General features: G+C 39.7%; 2 protein-coding genes across 2 annotated transcripts in view; one reads left to right on the top strand and one right to left on the bottom strand.

Annotated features, from left to right (window-relative positions):
• Positions 1-1369: 1369 nt before the first annotated feature.
• Positions 1370-8598, top strand: pccb (propionyl-CoA carboxylase beta subunit). The gene is made up of 15 exons (XM_015375249.1): positions 1370-1615; positions 2309-2428; positions 2519-2587; positions 2695-2751; positions 2845-2958; positions 3596-3706; positions 4017-4125; positions 4217-4337; positions 5887-5968; positions 6052-6175; positions 6253-6360; positions 6703-6803; positions 7454-7552; positions 7642-7741; positions 7817-8598. Exons 1-15 carry the CDS (start codon positions 1370-1372, stop codon positions 7936-7938), a joined length of 1683 nt encoding a protein of 560 aa, XP_015230735.1. The 3' UTR covers positions 7939-8598.
• A 1127-nt stretch (positions 8599-9725) lies between these two features.
• Positions 9726-20544, bottom strand: part of stag1 (stromal antigen 1) — a 54747-nt gene continuing 43928 nt past the window's right edge. The window contains exons 14-32 of the mRNA XM_015375292.1: positions 20342-20456; positions 19999-20116; positions 19502-19605; positions 17790-17882; positions 17308-17601; positions 16487-16557; positions 16195-16363; positions 15404-15496; positions 13793-13967; positions 13542-13681; positions 13283-13384; positions 13033-13181; positions 12606-12734; positions 12309-12511; positions 12064-12232; positions 11853-11969; positions 11669-11783; positions 11336-11416; positions 9726-11152 (exon numbers count right to left, since the gene is read on the bottom strand). Of these exons, the coding sequence (XP_015230778.1) occupies positions 11129-11152; positions 11336-11416; positions 11669-11783; positions 11853-11969; positions 12064-12232; positions 12309-12511; positions 12606-12734; positions 13033-13181; positions 13283-13384; positions 13542-13681; positions 13793-13967; positions 15404-15496; positions 16195-16363; positions 16487-16557; positions 17308-17601; positions 17790-17882; positions 19502-19605; positions 19999-20116; positions 20342-20456 (2461 nt within the window). The 3' untranslated portion in view covers positions 9726-11128. The remainder of the gene's footprint in view (positions 11153-11335; positions 11417-11668; positions 11784-11852; positions 11970-12063; positions 12233-12308; positions 12512-12605; positions 12735-13032; positions 13182-13282; positions 13385-13541; positions 13682-13792; positions 13968-15403; positions 15497-16194; positions 16364-16486; positions 16558-17307; positions 17602-17789; positions 17883-19501; positions 19606-19998; positions 20117-20341; positions 20457-20544) is intronic.

The following is a 20544-nucleotide window of genomic DNA, read 5'->3' as shown; positions in this document are numbered from 1 at the left end:
GACTTGCCGTAGTTACCCTGGTTACGGTCACGTTTTCTTGTTTCCCTATCCTCCTCTTTGCTTTCTGTTTTTTTTTTTCTTTTTTTTTTCTTCCCTGATATTTTTATTGTCAAAATTATAACAATAATCTCTTTTGTATTTGGTAAGGTTGAGAGAAATTATAACAAATAAAATTGTTAAAATATTAAGGATAAGAAAAATTAGAAACTCAGTTTTGAAAGTAAAAATTATGAGACAAAAGTCTGTATTTGTGGATTTTTTTTTAGTTTACAGCTCAGGAAAAGTATTCTTTTGGCATTGAATATTAATTAATTATTGAATATTAATTGCTTTACGCAATATTAAGTAACTATTCTTTCTGTTTGTTTATATATTATATAATGTAAAATTATTCAATATAGCTTCCTCTTAAACCTATTTTTCAGACAGCAGAATCTCACAAATGTTGCTTTTGACTGGCAGAGTGGCGTTGAAACCTAAAGTTGCATCCATTTTATGCGTATCAACGAGAATTTAGATATGAGAATAAAAAATAAAAAAATATTCCAGTTACTGCTTGCATTTTTCTCAATTTAAATATCAGAAAATGAGTTGAAATATTATTTATTGTCCTTATAACCAGAATTGTGGAAACAAGTAATGTATCCTGCAACAAATATTATCCAAAGTAGTTTTTTTTTTAATAACAAACCGTTTTAAGTGCATCGAGGATGAGATATTTACAATCATTATCAGTACTCAGACTGGAAAATGAATACTGCTGATTTTGAAACCATTCATCCTATGATAAATGCAGCCTTTTTAACACATTTTTTTATGTAATCTTGTGATAAAGTGATATTTTCTGAGTCTTTTTTTCCCCCGCACTTGTTAGCACTGATTTTCTCCCAACTGACTTCAAGGTATGATTTAGAACACAGGATTTATTTCGTAACTGAAACTGCTCAGACTTTGCTTTTCATCGCTAGATAGACAGAGACAGACAGGTTTTTGATATGATGAACTGCCCCGTGAAAATAAATAAAATAAAATACAAATTATAACAATTACGTCTGACTTATTCCAGCGGTTTTATTAGTAAATACAGATGTTAACTGAGGTTATATTGGGGTCATTCTGACATAAAACTTATCAAGAATAAGTTACCAGCACTTATAATACAAAACAAACAAACCAAAAATATATTTGAATAAACAACGTTTATGTTCAAGGGTTCGTACTACATGAACGTCCCACCTTTTTCATATAAAACCCCGCCCATTCCCTACCGCATTCTGATTGGCTAGTCGAACCCACCCCTCACCACACCATTGGCTAAAATTCCCATCCTTCCGGCTCGTCACGCCTTCGTCACATACGTCTCACAGGCATGATGGCGGCCTTCAGTGTGGCTCGTAGCAGTGGCGGGTTGTTTAGCAGTTTGAGGGTCTCCTTCAGAAATTTTGCAAATATAAAACATGGCGCAGCAGCAGCGTCTGCACCAAAGTCCGCTCTCCTGCCGGACCGTCGTTGGTACTCGGTCAGTCACCTGTCCGTGAAGGAGAGGATCGAGCAGAAACGGAAGGCGGCGCTAATCGGGGGAGGTCAGAAGAGAATAGATGCACAACATAAAAAGGTAAAGTTAGCAAACACACACAAAGAGCAAAAAGAAACCTAGCTCACCTCACATTATCAAAAGAGTTCTTTTCAGTTATGCATATAGACATGGATATGCTTACAAAACATATCTGGTTATTACAGTATTATAAGTAACAATATATATAGAACAACACAAAAGACTGTATACTGTAAATACATGGAAAGCCTGCAGTATTTAATTCCAAAGACTCTAAAGAAGAGCCAGCGATTGTCTATAGTGGCGATTACAGAAAGCGAGGGCTTCTTCATTTAACTTAATGTTGATAAATTAGGCCTGCCCAATATACCTTATTAGAATCATTTATTAGTTATTATAACCGCAAAAAAGATTTAGAGGTTCATTGCAGCACTGGCGGAGCTACAAAGAATCTAAGAAAGTAAATAAACTAAAGCCATAAGGAATCCCAATGAATACACAGGAGTGGCAGTATCATGCTGTGGGAATTTTCTTCAGCAGTGACATAAGCCACTTAGTACTGAAGGAAGATGGTATCCAAACATTTACATGTTAGGTAGTAGTGGTTCCACAAAGTCATTTTTGATGACCTTTCCTGCCCTTTTTTTTGTCTGTTCCATTGAATCCAGCTTCTTGCGTAACTGTAGATTATATTCTCCATGCCTCTAATGTCTTTTTGAGGTTTAGTTAAATGCTTGTACTGATTTGCTGCAGGGTAAGTTGACGGCCAGGGAACGAGTGGAGCTCCTACTGGACCCCGAGTCCTTTGTGGAGACGGACATGTTTGTGGAGCACCGCTGCTCTGACTTCGGCATGGAGCAGGACGCCAACAAGGTAGTGGATAGATTTCAGAAAACTCCAATGCAAATGAGGAAAAAACTTGTTTTTAACTGCATAATATATATATATGTTTTTTTTTTTTAGTTTCCTGGTGACAGTGTTGTGACTGGCCGAGGCAGGATCAACGGCAGGCTTGTTTATGTGTTCAGCCAGGTACAGAAGACAGAACTTGTGCTGGAAAACATCTGGGTAGCAGTACCAGTGTGGTTGGGTCTATCCTGATTTGCCTCCTTTATTTTTTTTTTTATTTTTTTTTTTAGGACTTCACAGTGTTTGGTGGCAGCCTGTCGGGAGCTCATGCTCAGAAGATCTGTAAGGTAATCAACCACCCTTGTGCACCATTAAACACTATTTTCCCAGCTTTGCAATTATAGGCTGTTGGCACTAACAGTGTTTTATTTTGCTTTCAGATCATGGATCAGGCCATGACAGTTGGGGCTCCTGTTATCGGATTAAATGACTCAGGAGGAGCTCGGATCCAGGAGGGAGTAGAGTCCTTGGCCGGATACGCAGATATATTTCTGGTTTGTTTGTTTGATTGTTTATTATTAGTGTCATTACTCAGAAATTAAACCTCAGAGTAATGGTGTGATGTGCAAATTACCTTTAGACCATATTCAATTCAGTTTATTTATTTAGCAGCAATATACAACATCTTTCATCTCAAGGCACTTTACAATTCAACCAGATCACACAGTCAAATTGATTTTCTATCTAAGGAAAACCAATTCATTAGATCGACTTATTGACTCAAAGGCAATCCCTCACACTAAGCATGCTTGTAGTGACAGTGGAGAGAAAAAACTCTTTTTAAACAGGAAGAAACAAGACTCTGTGCGAGTAACCCTTTGCCAAGGCTGACTGGGGTTCAAGAAGACAGAAGCAGAGATTCAAAAGGCAACTGTAAACCAGCTCCACAGGTGGCCCTGTCCAGGAAACACACAGCCAGGCAGACGAGCTCTGAGCCAGCTCCCATGTCAAAGGATGAAGAGAGCACACCTAGCCAGTCAAAGTCAGAGAAACAGGACCACACTGGCGCTACTCTTGACTTCTATTTATTATTTTGGAAGCTTTAAACTCTTCCTCAGAAGGATGTGGACCCCCTGGTCTTTCAGGGGTTAAGGGACATTTTAAAAAATATGAGCTGTTCTCTTTTTCCAGAGGAATGTTTTGGCTTCAGGAGTCGTCCCTCAGATCTCCCTCATCATGGGCCCCTGTGCAGGAGGAGCCGTGTACTCCCCTGCCCTGACAGATTTCACCTTCATGGTTAAGGTATGATTGGGGTCATACATTAGACTGGTGTAAGATGTTTGAGGACATTTTTTCTTTCAGAGTGGAATGATATTGATTATCCAAAAGATATCTTTGTTGAATATAAATAAACTCATGTTGGATGCCTCTATTTAAATGAAAGATTGATTTTCTCTAATTTACTCTCAATTAGACAGGATGAATATAACTGTAATCTCCAAGTTAGCCTGGGTGCTAATCCAGGAGATAGATGGATATTCTTTATCCACTCTATTTCAGCTTAAGAAGCTCATTTTCCTTTCATCCACCCTCTTCTTACACGTCTATATAGGACACGTCATACCTGTTCATCACAGGACCAGACGTGGTGAAGTCTGTGACGAATGAAGACGTGACGCAGGAGGAGCTCGGTGGGGCCAAAACTCACACCACGGTCTCTGGTAAGTGCCTTAGCTCCATCCATCAGACTCATCCAATCATATTTCTGTAATGCTTTAAGCCTATAAAGAATATGATGTTTGCTGTGGTCAGGTGTGGCTCATCACGCGTTTGAGAACGACGTTGAGGCTTTACTAAACCTTCGTGAGTTCTTCAACTTCCTTCCACTTAGTAATCAAGATCCAGCACCCATAAGGGAGTGCCATGACCCCAGGTAAAATACCTCCTTTATTCTCTTTTTACTGACCTTGTATTAGATGGGATAAAAACTCTTCTCACAGGGGTTGTGGATTATCAGTGGAAAGCGAGAGGGTGCGCTGCCCTGTATCAGTGTCGCCTGATATTAAATAATCGTCTAAATAACTACCAAATGTAGCAGGCCAGGTTTGCCTGGTAACTCCGTCTGTTGGCTGCTGCAAAGTCCTCTTCACTTCCAGCTTTCTGGCTTTGCTTGATGGTTCCAGTGTGTCTAGAAAGCCGTCCCTTCTTTTTACCTTGGCTGGTCTTTGTTAAATCTCTCTGCTCGCTTCTAAAAACGCTTCTTGCTTTTTTGTCCATATTGACCACAAATGTCTAAATTGTGATCAGTCTGAGACCAGCCCCCTTTCATCATCAGTAACGCCCTGAAACACGTCAAACTGAGTTCTTTACTTCCATATCCTCTGTGTGTGTTCACAACCAGATGTCTCCAGATCCAGCCTATTTCCCTGCTGGAAGTTGCGCTTTGTATGGGGTAAACCTTCTGACGGCCATATTGAACAGGTCGCTGTCTAACAAGCTGCTAGTTTTTGAAAGGACTTCTTCGCCGTTAGTTGTTTTTTTCATTTTTGCTCCTGGTAGAAACATGGCTTTGGCCTCAGTGTTTGCCCTGGTTCTCTGAGCTTTGAGGTGCTTCTGAAATAAACTCCTCTTCCTCACTCATCTGCGCTGTGGTGTACCAGCATCTAATGACCTGAAGGATATTTTTTCCAATTCAGTTGCCAGATTGTGTCCTATTGCATCCCTGAACTCAAGCAGTTTGATTTTGTTATATCAGATGAACACAATCTAATCAGAATGTTGGCCTCATTCTCCACTAAATAGACTAAATAAACTAGGCTGAATCCCAAATCGGCCCCTAAACACTATCCCTAAGAACTAATGCACTGTTTGCACATTCCTGTGAAGGGTCCGCCACATTAAGGGCTGTCCCAAAGCATGTAGTGGGTCTGGCGAGTGAACCATTCAGTCCAATATAGTAAGTCTGCATCAGTGCACTCTTGCTGGAATTTGGCAGCAAGTGTACGCCGAACTAGTGCCAGAGGAAATGTGCATTCAAATGAAGTTCTGCCGGTTTGGTGCATCTTTGCCTAACTGGCAGGAAATCACAAGTTAGGAAAAGTAAAAAAATATGTCATTAAATCCCTAAATGGAAGGTCCTCTTTGAAATAGGTTCATTTGATTGAATGGATTTATTTTTAAGAAAATGGCGAACGTTTGATGTTAACCTGCGTCACAGAGCTACAGCCACACACGTGGCGTCACTGTGTTACCTTAGGAACGGCTGCTTTCCCTTTCTGTTGGATGAAAGCGGCCGTCCCATTCACGTTTATACCCCCCACCTACAATCTAGGTGGCTTCCACAGCTGTGAGTGTTACTTCACTGGTAGTGACACTTGATAGTTGAGGGTTAGTGGTCAGGGAGAGGTTTGGGATTCAACCTTACTGAAGCTGCCCAACAAAGCTACACTAGAAACATTTTATACCACGTTCTTTCTTTACAGTGATCGTCTGGTGAAATCGTTGGACACCATCGTCCCGTTTGAGTCAACAAAAGCCTACGACATGCTGGACATCATCCACGCTGTATGTCCGCACACTAAATGGGTAAATATGTGTCGTTTAATGAAGGCTTAAAAGTAAAGAGCTTTTCATATGGTTCTCCTCAGATAGTGGATGAGAGGGACTTCTTTGAGATCATGCCCAACTATGCTAAAAACATTGTGGTGGGATTTGCCAGAATGAATGGGCGCACCGTAGGGATTGTGGGTAATCAGCCCAAAGTAGCTTCTGGTGAGTAGAAACAAACAAGGACGCTGACATTGAAGATTTGGTTCTTAAGTCCATGATGCTTCTCTCTTGTTCATCAGGTTGTTTAGACATCAACTCCTCAGTCAAAGGGGCCCGTTTTGTTCGCTTCTGTGACGCCTTCAACATTCCCATCATCACTTTTGTGGATGTTCCAGGTTTTCTGCCAGGTACTTTTGTGAAACCTGATTAGTTTGCTTATTTCAGACATAAAAGTATATAATAAAGACAGCATATGTCCATATAACATAAATTAAAACTGTCTGAAAAAGGGTGTTTTGGCAGAAGCAAGAAGCTTATAATGCCCACCCGCCAAAGCCAATTTACCTTGGACTAGAAAGCAAAGAAAAGAAGAAATAGATGGCTACCGTTTATAATACTTACCAACAGATGATTTTTGGAAAATCATCTATCCCTCGTACTACATGAGGGATAGAAGAGGATTAGTGCAAAGTACTGTAAGAGTTAAATGTGCAGAGATCCCTTTAAAATACAGCAATGGTTCCCACCAGGTACCGCCCAGGAGTACGGAGGCATCATCAGACATGGAGCCAAACTGCTGTACGCCTATGCAGAGGCCACGGTGCCAAAAATCACAGTCATCACCAGGAAGGTGTGTAGTGCACACGACCCATGACCCGGTTTCAAATCTGACCTGTGGTCCTTTGTCGCATGTCTATTCCCCTCTTTCATATCCCCTTTCCTGTCGGCCTACCATTAGAAAAACGAGCCACTGGTAGCATAAAAACTCAAAAAAAAAAAAATCCACCTTCTCTGGCCTTGGTTTTTCAGCTTATCCTTACTGTGCTCATCTTTTCCCCACCAGGGTTTTGTCATTTTGTCTGTTTGTCCATCAATCTATCTACCACTTATTTTTCCTGCTTCTTTGGTTCCATTATTAGTTTTTCTTTCAATCCGTGGCTTTCAAGGTTTCATATTTAATGTCTGCTGAATTGAAATCTAAATAAGTAATTTTTTCTTAAAATAAGTATATTTTTTTCTTGAATTAAGGAGGTGAGACACTTTGCCAGTGGAACGAAACAAGTTACGATTAAAATAAGAAAAAAAACAATTGCATTGTCTTATTCCAAGTGCGTATTATCTTATTTTAAGTGTAAAAATCTCACTCCGTTGGCAAATTATCTTATTTACCCACTTAAGTTAAGGGTAAATACACTTAATATAATATTGACTTATTTCTATATCATTTATGCAGGGTGATAAATGTTAAGAGCTTAAATACTGTAATCTGTCCCATTTCAGGCTTATGGAGGAGCCTATGATGTGATGAGCTCCAAACACTTAAGAGGAGATGTGAATTATGCCTGGCCAACAGCGGAAGTTGCTGTCATGGGTGCCAAGGTCAAGATATATTAGTCTTTTGTCCCTATTGTTTGATTTGGTTTTATATATATTTTTCTTGTTGTCCACTCACTGCTTCGTTTTTACAGGGTGCTGTTCAGATCATATTCAGAGGAAAGGAAAACCAGGCCGAAGCAGAGGCTGAATACGTGGAGAAGTTTGCCAATCCTTTCCCAGCAGCCGTCAGAGGTAAATCTGCCATCTGTACCTCCCGCTTATGTGTTGAAAACAAACATTCCTCCATTTGAACTTTGCTCCTTCTAGGTTTTGTTGATGACATCATTGAGCCTTCGTCCACCCGAAAGAAGATCTGCAGCGATCTGGAGGTGCTGGCCAGTAAGAAACAGGTCAACCCATGGAAAAAGCATGCCAACATTCCTCTTTGAAGCCCTTCTGATCCGCCTGGCTGCACGGAGTGCCTGTTTTTGTTTTCTGGTTCAGATGAACTGTAGGAGCTCCTCTGGAAAGCGGCCGAGCAGATGGCCGTCACATTTGTTTACCACTCCAGGGGACAAGCTTTCCCTCATTTCGTTACTTTTCATCTCACTTTTCCACAGTGCTCATGCCCTTGTATACAACCAGGAATGATTTAATCTGGATCTGAATTATCAAACAGTTGGAAGTGAATTTTATGGGTGTCAGAAGCTTGTTGGTTATTTTTTATTTTTTTTTGGAGCAAAACCAGAAACACTAAATCAATTTTAGCTAAAAAATATATATATTTTTTCCTTCTATAAATTTTTGTCAGTGTACTGTTTTGTTTTTTCCTTTTAAAATACACAAATGTTTCTTTCACTTAAGGTCATAAAAGTCTAAACTGTGCCTTCTTTCTCCAGCACCCACTGTAAAATAAAACATCACTGTAGATTGTATTTCTAGCCATATTTTCTATCTAATCTGGTTTTCCTAGATACAATTTACTGTAATCTGAATTTTTTTACTGAAGTTCCAAGCTGAATGATGATTTAAAGCATCATGCTGGGTTGTTTTTCCCTATACATGTACATCTAAAAATGTTAATTGTGTAAGAGTTTAATATTTTTTGCCGTTCATTTCAGTGATAAAATAGACAGATGCTGTAAATCTGATTCTTCCCTTATGATCAAAATAATACTGTAAAAAATAAATATTGGAAACATGTCACATCCTAATCCGCTGTTTAACTCAAAAGTACCTGCAAAGATTTCCTGACCCTCTCCGTCTGGATCAGTAGGCGACCATCATGGGGAAGACTGACTTAAGTGATTATCAGCAATGATCATCCAAGCATATTAAGATTCAGTGGAAGGAAGAAGTGAGACAGGAGGAGCACCAGCAGCAGGGAGAACTACAGCCTTGTCATTGTAAATCTGTTTAATCTGGGGCTGGAGTCGGTGCACATTAGAGCAACTTAGACAAATCCTAAAGAAGATTCAATAAATTTTTCAAGCCCTGTTTCAAGATACTACTGAACCAACAATGTCAAAAGTACTTTCTTTACCCATCTTAAGGAGAAAGGAAACTGAGCTGTTGGCAAGTTGTGCAAAATCCCTTTTTTAAAGATCAGCATCCTTCATTGGTTGAGCAGTGTTGCCTACTCGTTTTCCGAAGACTACACTGAATGCAGCCACATCAATTCTAGAGCACCTCATGCTGACAGGCTGGATAGGAATTCTTATTTTATTTTCCCACAGAAAACCTGCACAGAAAAGCTACTGCAAAAAAAAAAAAAAGAAAAAAGATAAAAAAGAATCACCAGACCAAAAAAGGCAGATGACCTGAAGGCAGCTCAATGAAGCAGTCTGGGCCTCCATTCCACCTATGCAGTCCTGCAGGCTGATCACCCTTTGTGCCGTGCATCCATGGCTTTTAATTCTTTCCTGTTGCATCCCTCCACAAAATCAGCAGACTTCCCTGTGTGCCGGACTCGGAGCTGTGGATGTCTGCAGCTTCTCCAGTTACTGTGGGGTCTCTTGCTAGCCTCTCTTTAGATTATCTTAAACAAATCTGACATATTTGCAGCTTTCATGCCATCCGATCCAGATGTCCCTTCATAGGGGTTTTGGACCCACTGTTGTCATATTTACCAGCCCTGCTCATACAAATCATGTCAATGTTTTAAAGCTATTACATTGTTTAATCTTTTAACCAGCAGGAGGCATAAAAAAAGAAAGGCAAAAAACATTAGTTCATAAACTGATTACAGATTTTATTAAAAAGATCACAGAAAAACAGGCTTTTAGAGTAAGTTAGGGCAACTGATGTCAACTGCACGGCAGAAAAAGATCCAATCATCTCTGATATTTACAGCGAAAGAGGTTGAAAAGTGTTTGCTGACCCAAAAGAGGGCAAGTAAAAGGTATGGCTGATAACATTCAGAACACATTCAAAACACATCTGCCAGACAAAGATCCATCACTGCACTGGATATGAACGATGATCAACAACAAAATCTAGAAGTTCTTGGATCCATTAACACTGAATGCGGGTGCAAAAGATGTAAGCGGCTCGTTTTGACCTTTTTAGATGATGGAACGGCACAGATATTCTGCTGCAATACTTGAGTGTTAATTACAATCAGACGATACGGCGCCTAAAAGCTGGTATCTATGGTAACCGCTTTAACAGGTGAGAGGGATGGAATATACTTTTAAGTATGTAGGCCACAATTTGGCAACAAACATGATACGTACTCAAGAAAAAAAAAACAACAAAAAAAAACTGTACAAACAGACAAAACACACTTGATTTAAAACTTTAGTACTAAAGCTACAGAGTTGAAAATATGTTTATTATATTTTTTTAAACGTTTTTACTTTAAAAAGCTGTTATTTAGAGTGGGTGTGTGTGTGAGACAGCAGGGGGTTTTCTTTGCTCCTCACAGTCCAACAAGCTCTGATATGCTTGGTCAATGTATGAACATCCTCTGGGGTCAGCTGAGAGCTGTGGATCTCTTGTCTAGGTGTGTCACTACTGGGCCACCGTACACCGACACTTCAACACGCACATCAAGCACCACATACAAGAGATGGCGAGCAGACAGCAAAAGGGGAGAGGCTGGTGATTCACAGCGAAGAGGTGGAACATTTAGTGGGGTCGTCCTGTTTATGTTCGATTCAACCAGAAGGACTGAAGTGCAACATCAAAAGTAGAAGTAGGGGCTGTACAGAGAACTATGGCGGCTAGAATCTGTGCATCACTGTATCAGGAAGTGTAAAAACTGGACCAGCTGCAGGGTTTCAAAGCCAGCGCCATCGGGAGCACCACTAACCAGAGCTACGCCGACAGGCTGCAGAGGAAGAGGAGGCAAAAAAAAAAAACACGAATGGGTCGAAGTTCTTGAATAATTCTGACTGCAGAACCTCCAGTCTGCGTTAGAGAGAACAGATCCCAACTTCCAGATTGTTTCCAGCCGACGCCGATCCACTTGGCCAACATCCTTCCGTCATGTCTCAGAGAAAGATAGACAACACTTTAACACAGTATATTCTTCTTCACAACGAGTTTGATTGTTAGGCGGTACAGTCACCGTCCCAGACCCTCCCTCCCTTCAGTTCACTCCTCAGCAAGCTGAACTCGTGATATTCACTTTCCACATCAGAACATGGGCATGCTGAATCCCTGAAGAAACACACAAAGTAAAAAATAAATTACAGCCATATTTAATCATCAGACGCCATTTTCAAATAGCTTAGCTTCCTAAAATGTATTCATGAATCACATTTTAAAACACAACTTTTTACTAAACATTTAAAAATCAAGATAATTACCAGAAATTTAAATAATTATAAATTATTCACATACCGACTCGTCTTCTATCATCGCTGCAGAGTCAAAGAAGTCTGGTCTTAATTCTGCTCTTTCCCGTCTGTTCCTCGACGGTGGCTGAGAAGACAAAAGGTTCATATTAATGCCTAATATGATTTTATCATCTTTTCAAAAACAATAATCGTTAACAAACAGAAATACTAATAATTGGGTAAAGTGCATTTTAGCAAAAAAGCCAAATAAACATTTTTGTTAAATAAGAATCAAAATAAAATAAAGATGCTGCCGGTTTCTCAGCTTTAGAGGATCCTTCATATTTCTTATCTAAATAAAATCTGATGCAGTTCAAGCATCCAGCTGTTCACTGACCAGGTCGATCACCATGGTATCTTCAAACTCCTCGTTCATGTCTTCCAGCTGGCCCCGCGATGACATCATCACGTCTTCAAAGATGGGCTCTGCGTCGTCCTCCATCAAACCGCGGCTGGAGGAGAAAACAAGACTTAAACAGGGATTTCCTCTGACTGAGTGAAACAGTGTAACGCAGACTTACACAGTCTGCCGGACGCCCTGGTTGCTGCGTGACTTGATGTAGTTCATGCTCGTTCGGTCTTTCCTGTTCACCTCCTCCATCTTCTGTTGGCCGAGCCAAGACATCTGCATCTGAGGACTGGAGGAGATGGAGACTCCATTTTATCAAAACACATGCAGCAAAAAAAGACTTTAAAATTGTATCTGTTTGCATTAAAAGAAAAGGAACAAACTTGTGGACGTAGTCGTTCTCCGATCCTGGTTCTGAGTCCGGATCAGGCATGTGTTCTGCAGGTCTGTTTTCTCTGAGAACCGTTGAGGTGAGCTGAGGAGTCTGGAGCGCACTCGGCGTCTGAAGTGTGTCGTTTCTCATCATCCATGAGCCCTCCACGCTGCTCTCCTCTGGAACAAAGGTTTACAGTCAGCATGAGGATCCTCTTTAGGCTTCAACAAACGACTCACAGGTCTGCACGCTCACCCTCAATGCGTTTCTTGTGCAGCGGCGGACGTCCCTTCTTGCTGCGCACAGAGCCTGTCTTGCTGCTGGAGCCTGATGTGACGGACATGTGGTCCTCGTCTCCGCCGGTCAGCAGACTGTTCCTGTAAGAGATCAGCGGCAGCCACACGTCCTCCCGGCGTTCCGACATCGACTCAGACATGAACTTTTCCAGGTACGAGTGACTGTGGAGACAAAGTTGAAAAATTCTGTAATCATTTAGGAACTTTAGCCTAGCAAAAAAAATGGAGAAAAGAAAGAGATGAAGGGATTACGTACACCGTCTTTTTGTCTTGCCGTATTAGTTTGGAGGAGAATTCACTCAGGACCTCCAGGAAGGCCAGATTGATGGGAGGAAACTCTGATCCTCGAGGGTTTTGATACTTAAATGCAAACTCTATTCCATCCCTGATGAAAAAAAGTGGAAGCAGTGATCAGTAACAAGGGAAGTGAGAAATGCCAAGCATGAAGCTACAAACACATTATCATCAGCTTTGTGTTTCAATTTTCTCACAGATCATATCCTATTTAGTAAAGTGCTCTGTTGTTATAACCTCAAGTGCTGGAGGCAGCCTTCCTTCTCTGAAATTGATTTCTGGGGTTTTTTTGTGTTCTTTTTTTAGGTCTGGCCTAACGGTCCAGCTTAAACTCTGGAATTTTAATTTCATCCTGCTTTAAAAACCGATTAAAACAGAAAGAGTCGTACTTGTGTAGCGTTGCAACAGCCTCTCTGGTCTTGATCTGATCCAAACCAAAGGTCAGAGCGAAGCGGCGAGCCAGCTCCTTGATGCCGCTAACATGTGACGATGTTCGATCCAGATTGGGACCCTGATCCTGCAGGAGCTCATTGAATAGCTGCAACAACAACGAGAGTGATCATGTTTGAGGGCGGGAACATCGGAGTGTTGCTGAATCGGAGAGCAGAAAACTTTTACTTATGAGAATAAGTGCCTCACCTGCTGCAGACTGAGTATGAGTGTTTTTGCACAGAGAATCTTGTCTGTCTGTCTTGTTTTGCTGAGTGTTTCCTTGATGATGTCACCATAATCGTTGTAGTACTGAGGCACAGAGAGGAAAGGAGTAAAAACATGAAGAAATGGGCAATTTAGTGCAGAAGAAATCCCAAGGAGAAACTATCAGCTTATCTTTTCCCTTCCAATAAAAAAAAAAAACATTAATTGCAATAAACAACTCAACCAGTGCAGATCAACACACCTTCATGTAGTGTTTAAAGATATCAGCAGCAGCAGGCATGTCTACGATGTCATAGATGATGAGTTTGCAGAAAGCTGCGAGCAGATTTCTCCTTTTGTGCAGAGCTTCAATCTTGTTGGCCTCGTCCTCCTCGTCTCCCTCTACAGAAAAAAAAAAAGATGGAGGAAACTGATTAAAAAGCAGTTCCTCAATTCAATTTCACCGAGACAAAAAAATATTAGCTTTAGTCAGTCATGCCATGACATCCTCACCCATGCTCTGATTTTCATCATCCTGATCGATGAAGACATGATCCAGGACAAAGTTTAGCAGCTCGTTTTGCAGAGTACTGTCTGGGTTGAACACCAGCGGCTGAAGACCTTCTCTGCCTCCCGTAATTAACTGGTGGCTGAAGATCATCAGCAGGTCACATAGAAGCATAAACGCCTAAACGAGAGAGATAAAGGTGTCTTTAATGAATCTGAAACACGAATAACCTGAATATCATGGATAAACACCTCACATCTTTCAGAACCACAGCAGTCCAGATAGACTGTACTTCCTTAGAGTTTAAATGGGCGTCCCTCAAGGTGCTCTACTGAGTTTGATTTTATTCCCAGCTTACATTAACATTCCAAATTTAACTTTTTATTTCTATGCAGATAACACTATTATAAACAGAACATAACCCACTCCTACTGGGGCCTTCCAGTATCTACATCCTGTCTTTGATAGAATACAAGAACAACTGTTATTTGCAGAATTTCCTAAATGTAATTTTTTCCCGTTATGATAAGCAAATTATTTCCTTTAAACAAGAAATAGTCTACCTGTTGCATTTTTATCTACCATAAATATCTAGAATTGGTTATAACAAGACTTTTAATGAACATAATATTCAGTATCTTTAAGAAAAATGGAACAGTTTTTTTTTTTTTTTTTTATCATAAACTACGGTGATGTGCTTTACATGGATGCATCTGTTCACTGTCTCCGGATGCTGAAAAGTGCATCATGAATAAGAGAATCATCACCAACTCCAGCCCTCCTATTAGACACTGTGCTCTATCCTACATTTAATTGCATGTCTCTGTATGCCTCACAGAAAACAACATTTATTTGTTTAGGAAGTCATTTTAGGCATCAGATAATTTTATCTTTATTGTCCAACAAAGAAAAATGGATGCAATCATTTCCAATCGATATATGTTCGTTCCCAATACTTCAGCTCTCATAATTTCAGCTGTAAACTGATTTTAAAACTGAGTTAAAATCACTGCAGTCCAAAGCCTTTGTGTTTTATACAGGGTTTATACAGGAAGGAGTAACTCTAATTTAATGCTTTTTATTGCTCATTTTAAGCTCTTAGAAATTATTTTAATGACATAAACAAGTACGGTACCCTTTTTCGGGAATTTCCATTTTCCAATTCTCTAGCTTTTTCTCTTCTGCCTCGAGCTTCTTTTTCCGAACATACAGCTTTTATGATCAACCGGAAGCAGTTCCACGCAAACACACAGAACCAGGTAAATCTGATAAAATTGTTTTTATAAAGGTTTTTTTTTTTTTTTAAATAAAGCATTTTAAATGTCATGATAATCACATTTAATGAATGTTAATGCCAATTAAGGCATTAATAAAAAATATATATATAGTTTAATGACTTAATTATTTTTAGTGACCCACAGAAACCCTGTTATATGACCAATGTTTCTAATAATGTGTTGCACGTCTTTATCGTTTTTAGTTATGTTACTATATTGATGCCTTCTTGGCAACCTCTCATTCAATCTCAATGGGATTAGCCTGATTAAATAAAGGATAAATAAATATCCAAAACGTGTGTGTTATTAAACTAGACAGGGCTAAATCAATTCTCTCACCTGCTCTTTAACTGGTGTGTTGACGTTGGACAGACACTGCTGGCATACAGCGAGGAAAGACTTCACCACCCTCCTGAGAGCTAAGAGGTCATCCTACATGCAGGACAGATGAATGTCATTAGTAAAGTGTCAGAAATACTAAGTACCTTAGCAGAAATCAATACAACACAAAGAGCACCCTTCTTCAGACAGGAAGGCATTTATTTCTTTAACAGCGCAGCTGATTTAATGAAAGGCTGATGCTTAAATTAACTTCACATGGATGGATCAATCGATATACCGTCCATCAGCTCAGAAAACAGCTTTGATTTATTGTTTTTACATCTGATACATTAACACATCACTGGATAATCAAAGTCACTTTAAAATGATGAATAAGTAGATTTAAAAAGAGCTGGTTTCATTTATTGCCAGCATCAATATTCAATTCTTCAAACTATTAATGCATAAAAACAGAAAGTTTTATTTTATTCATTTATTTGCCAATAAAAGCAGCATTAGAGCTGAATGTTTGCCTTTTCCATACAACCTTTAAATAACCCAGATATTGGATGTATAAAAATAAAGTGTTTAGAAACGATTTCTAGGCTGTTGGTCACTAAATTATGCTTGCCAAGGCAGCAGAGTTAATTCATTATAGTTGCATATGGATCTAAGTAATATAAAGCCATTTCTTTACATGAGTTATTATAAAATCTCAGATGAAGCACCCCTAAATCTGAGCCTGAGTCTAAAGATAAAGCTGGAACCCAAGAACAGAGAAAGTGATTTTAGAGAGAAAAGCTGAGCACCTTGCTGGGAACCCCCTCCGTGATCTTCACCAGCTGCCACAGGATGGAGTAGTGAGAGCACTGCAGGGCCTGCACAGCAATCTGCTCTGGCATGGAGCCCTGCTCTATGCCCGCCTTCAGCAGCCGGTAACAATTCCCAAACAGATCCCACCTTGTTAGGTCATGAGCACTGAAGAGGAAAGGACAAAGGGAGTTAAATTATGGTAGCGAGGTCCTCGTAACAGGGGTGTTGTTTTTTAAACAAGTTTTAAACATTGATTTGTTTCTTTGTTTAAATAAAGGAACTAATTACTTATGGAAAGCTGTGAGACGCTTAAGAGTAGACAGAACGTTGTAGATGTCGTCATCGTCGGCTTCTTCACCCTGTGTGACAAAAAGTACGTTAGCACACCTGACTGACATCAGGGTCAATCAAACGAAATATAACAAAAAAATAATTAAACCACTAAAGACAAGAAGCTAACCAGCACTCCTTGAATTAGTAAAAGAATAATCATGTTTCATGTAGACTTGAAGCAACATTTCAGCAGATATGATGACAGATTTAAACCGAAGCTGCTCTGCTTTATTGTTTATCTGTAATGATTTTCCCTGCACTCAATATTTAGCTTTTATGATATAAGCAACATAGTGGTGATTTGATCACCCATTCTCCAGTTAAGGATTCAGGACAGACATACAGAAACTACTGCTTTCCTAATATTGAACTCAATAATTGTTATAAATTTGACAATGAATACAGTTGCAACTCCCTTACAGTAATGTGATGTCCCCTTTGCTACCAGTATAAAAAAAAAGATTGTTTATAGCAGGAAGGCTGGAGAAAAATACCTTCTTATAGCCCAGTTCTCATAGAGGCTCAAACAGCTCAAAGCTTTGCAAAAATCAGAGACAGAAAATAAGCAGCAAAAGTGGTTGCTGCATCTGCAAATAAATTCACTTGTGGTTTCTGGATTAAATAAATTCATTAGCTGTTGTGGGGCAATATGTTGAGATAAATTTAGGTTTAAACTCATCACATCAAATGTTTTCCTCTGTAGGGATACTTTTCATGATCTAACAAAGATCAGACAGATCCAGGAACACCTTTTCAACAATTCCTCCCATCCATACCTCCTGCAGCAGCTCTTCAACCGAGTGTGCAAATCGGTCGGTCATCTCATCGATGAGCTGTGAGCGAGCGATGTCTACGCGGTTCATGATGGTGTACTCCTCAGAGCACAGGATGCTGTAGGTTTTACTGCAGGCTTCCAGCACGTCCGTCTCAATGTGTTTCTCCACCACTAACCGGATCTGCTTCAATAAGGCATCCAGATGCTTCTCCATGCGCCCGGCACTGTATACATCCAGGTCAAAGAACTGCGGGATCTGAAGTAGATTTGCTACCTTCTCTGCATCTGCCTGGTACTAATGGGAAAGAACAAAGACTAGAGTTAAACTATTTAGGGCATAAAGAGGCTGACAGATGAACCACAGCAATATGTTTTAATGCTCAGTAGGTTAATTAAATAATGTTGCAGTGGATTACATTGATATCACTTGAATATTTGTCATTAATCCCTGGATGCTCTCCTGCTGACCCAGTCATGGCCTACCTTAGATAATAACATAGGAAGAGCCATGATGAAATGTTCAGTGAGTTTATTCTTATCGTCTATTTGGGTCTTCCTCTCCTTAGCAGTCAGGACCTGGAAAGAAAGAACATAAGACACACTTACAGCTCAGCAAAAGGTAATTTCCTCTTTGTTAGATGATCAAAGCACTTTTTTTTTTTTTGCGATGGAGGAGTACAAACTATTACTTTTCTAATGCAGCACTTTTCTGTCATTTGATAATTTAAAAAGAGACTTTTTACTTTGCTGCAGCGGAGAAATGCTTTTTGATTGTAAATTGAACTAGATCATTCCTAAACTGGAGGCACATGCTGAAGTCAAAGCCTAAATCTACTTGTGATTTTCAGATTATGTCCACAAACAAAGAATTATCCATATTAAAAACATTGTCTCAGCCTTCAACTCTGCCGGACAACTGGGAGCTCTGCTCTACATACCACTTTACCTCCACAGTGGCAAACTAAAAATCACCTACATCATATACTATTAATGTTTACTTTTGTAGAAAAAGAAACACCCGCACTTCTTCCCACCTGGTTGCTGTCTGGAATGCTGTGATCCATGTTTAACTTTACTACAAAGCTCATCAAATGTATTCACTTACTTAAAAATCAATTTCAGGATTTTTAAAAATATATTTATATTTTGTATAGCCAGTTGTAGCCTGTTAGTGTACATAAATCTGGTAAAAAAAAAAAAAAAACGTATCAACATAAATAACTAAATCCACAGTTGGATTTATAGCTCCAATAAAAGGAAAATCAACAAAATGAATCAATAGGGGCACGCTGGAGGGACTATGTTTCTCGGCTGGCCTGGGAGCACCTTGGGATTCCCCTGGAGGAGCTGGCCCAAGTGGCTGAGGAGAGGGACGTCTGGGCCTCCCTACTGAAGCTCCTACCCCCGCAACCCGACCCCGGATAAGCGGAAGAAGATGGATGGATGAATCAATATTTGAGATTACAAAAAGAGACTGCATGGTAATCTTGCCTACTAACTTGTACCGTTTTGGGAAAGTTACATGAAAATATATAGTTACTAGGGTTGTCAAAATCATCGATACTCAAAAAAGTTTTGACACTTCAGCGTTGTACTCGGATACAATACTCATTTTTAAAAGTATCAATACAGTGCTACGACCAATGGCACCTAAGCAGTCATTCATCTAGAGTGCAGAATAGAGAAAAATTTACTTTCTGAACACTGTGGGATTGAATAATTCTGTGCACTTTTCAGTTTCAGTCTTTTTTTGTAACAGGTGCAGCTGCTGAGAATTATTTGGTTTGTTAACAGGTTTGGCTGATTGTTATGTGTGCAAAGCACAGCCAAGGAAGGAACACTTCAGTTAATTTAGATTTTTATCAAGCTTGCTTAATATTGTGCACAGCATACAACCTCAAAAATATTGTTCTTATTATTCTTATTATTAATGAAAATATTTCTGTTAAATTTTGGGGTCTTTGTTTTTATCCTCATGGTATCGAAAATGGTATCAAGTATCGAATATTTTCCTGAGTATCCGTATCAAGTAGAAAATGTTAGAATCGTGACAACCCTAATAGTTACTCACTTAGCCAAACATTTATTGAAATAACAAAAGAATTATTGTGAAAGTGAAAAAAGAAATGATATGGATAAATATAAAAAACAAACATAGTATTTTGCATCGTTTTTTTTTTTTCTAGGTAACCTACTCGTTTGCCAGTGCCTCTGCCAACAGGTGGGTGTGCCTCGGCCGCCTGTCGGAGGGTGCACACCGTCAACTCTATCAAAGCACTCTCCTGTCTGTCTGACAACACTGCAGATAGAAAAAAATTTGAGACAATTTAAATTAATTCCACAGAAAAAATCACAAAAAGTTCAAAAACAAAGAGGATTAAACCAGCTATTTTTTATTTAAAAAAAATACTAGGAGTAGATAGTTACTTTCCAAAAGAAGATTTGCTATTTTTCCACTATGTCAGACTCACCACCGGTAAGTGAGAATGGGGATGAGCATATAGGACGGCTTTATGTAAAAACATTTTACCAGAATGATCGACAATTAGGAGGACCACTTATTTTTATGATCCACCCGGAAAAAGAACATCCTCTATTACACTTTTCCCTTCCTGTTGCTTTTGAAGCACTGAGGCACCACATGTGAAGTAGCATGGAGTCAACAGGAAAATTATTAAAGAGCAGGCCTTACTCTCTTCTCCCTGAACGGGCTCCTCCAGCAGAAGTTCAGTCATGCATTCCCAGTCTTTCAGCAGCTCTTGAGAACTCTCCCACAGCGAGTCGACCAGGTATGCTGCATGCTCATGAAGCTGGACAGAAACACACATTAATAAATATAAATAAAGACGTGAAGGTGACATGATTAAACAGATTTTTTATGGCATCATATAATGACAGCAGTTATCCAGCTTTGTCTACTAGCAATGACAGAAAATAAAACATAGAAGTCATGCTTTTCTTTTGGCAGACCATAATGATTTGAGCTTTATTTTAAACTACAAGTATTAGGAGAACATTTTGAGCTGTATCTTTACCTCGCTCTCCAAGAAAAAGAGAACAAGCATCCGGATGAGATTCCCATTGGGACTGCTCCTGCCTCTCCGTTTAGCCAGGGCTTCCTCAGCCTGCGGGTCATGGCGACTGAACAACCTGACGAGAGGTGGATAGTTTTAGGTGGAAAATAAAGGACAATGGGTCACACTAAGCTCAATAACAAGCATGCCAGGATTGGACCTAC

Source organism: Cyprinodon variegatus, unplaced genomic scaffold (genome assembly GCF_000732505.1).
Source record: "Cyprinodon variegatus isolate N-32 unplaced genomic scaffold, C_variegatus-1.0 Scaffold116, whole genome shotgun sequence".
Classification (NCBI taxonomy): domain Eukaryota; kingdom Metazoa; phylum Chordata; class Actinopteri; order Cyprinodontiformes; family Cyprinodontidae; genus Cyprinodon; species Cyprinodon variegatus.
Note: the sequence above shows the minus strand (reverse complement) of the source record. Positions and strands in the feature narration are given on the sequence as shown.

What these genes read in the sequence shown, in the direction of transcription:
- pccb (XM_015375249.1), top strand. Translation starts at nt 1,370, where the DNA reads ATGATGGCGGCCTTCAGTGTGGCTCGTAGCAGTGGCGGGTTGTTTAGC. An exon ending in TCACAGTCATCACCAGGAAG is followed by an intron (nt 6,804 to 7,453) that starts GTGTGTAGTGCA and finishes GTCCCATTTCAG; the next exon opens with GCTTATGGAGGAGCCTATGA. An exon ending in TTTCCCAGCAGCCGTCAGAG is followed by an intron (nt 7,742 to 7,816) that starts GTAAATCTGCCA and finishes TGCTCCTTCTAG; the next exon opens with GTTTTGTTGATGACATCATT.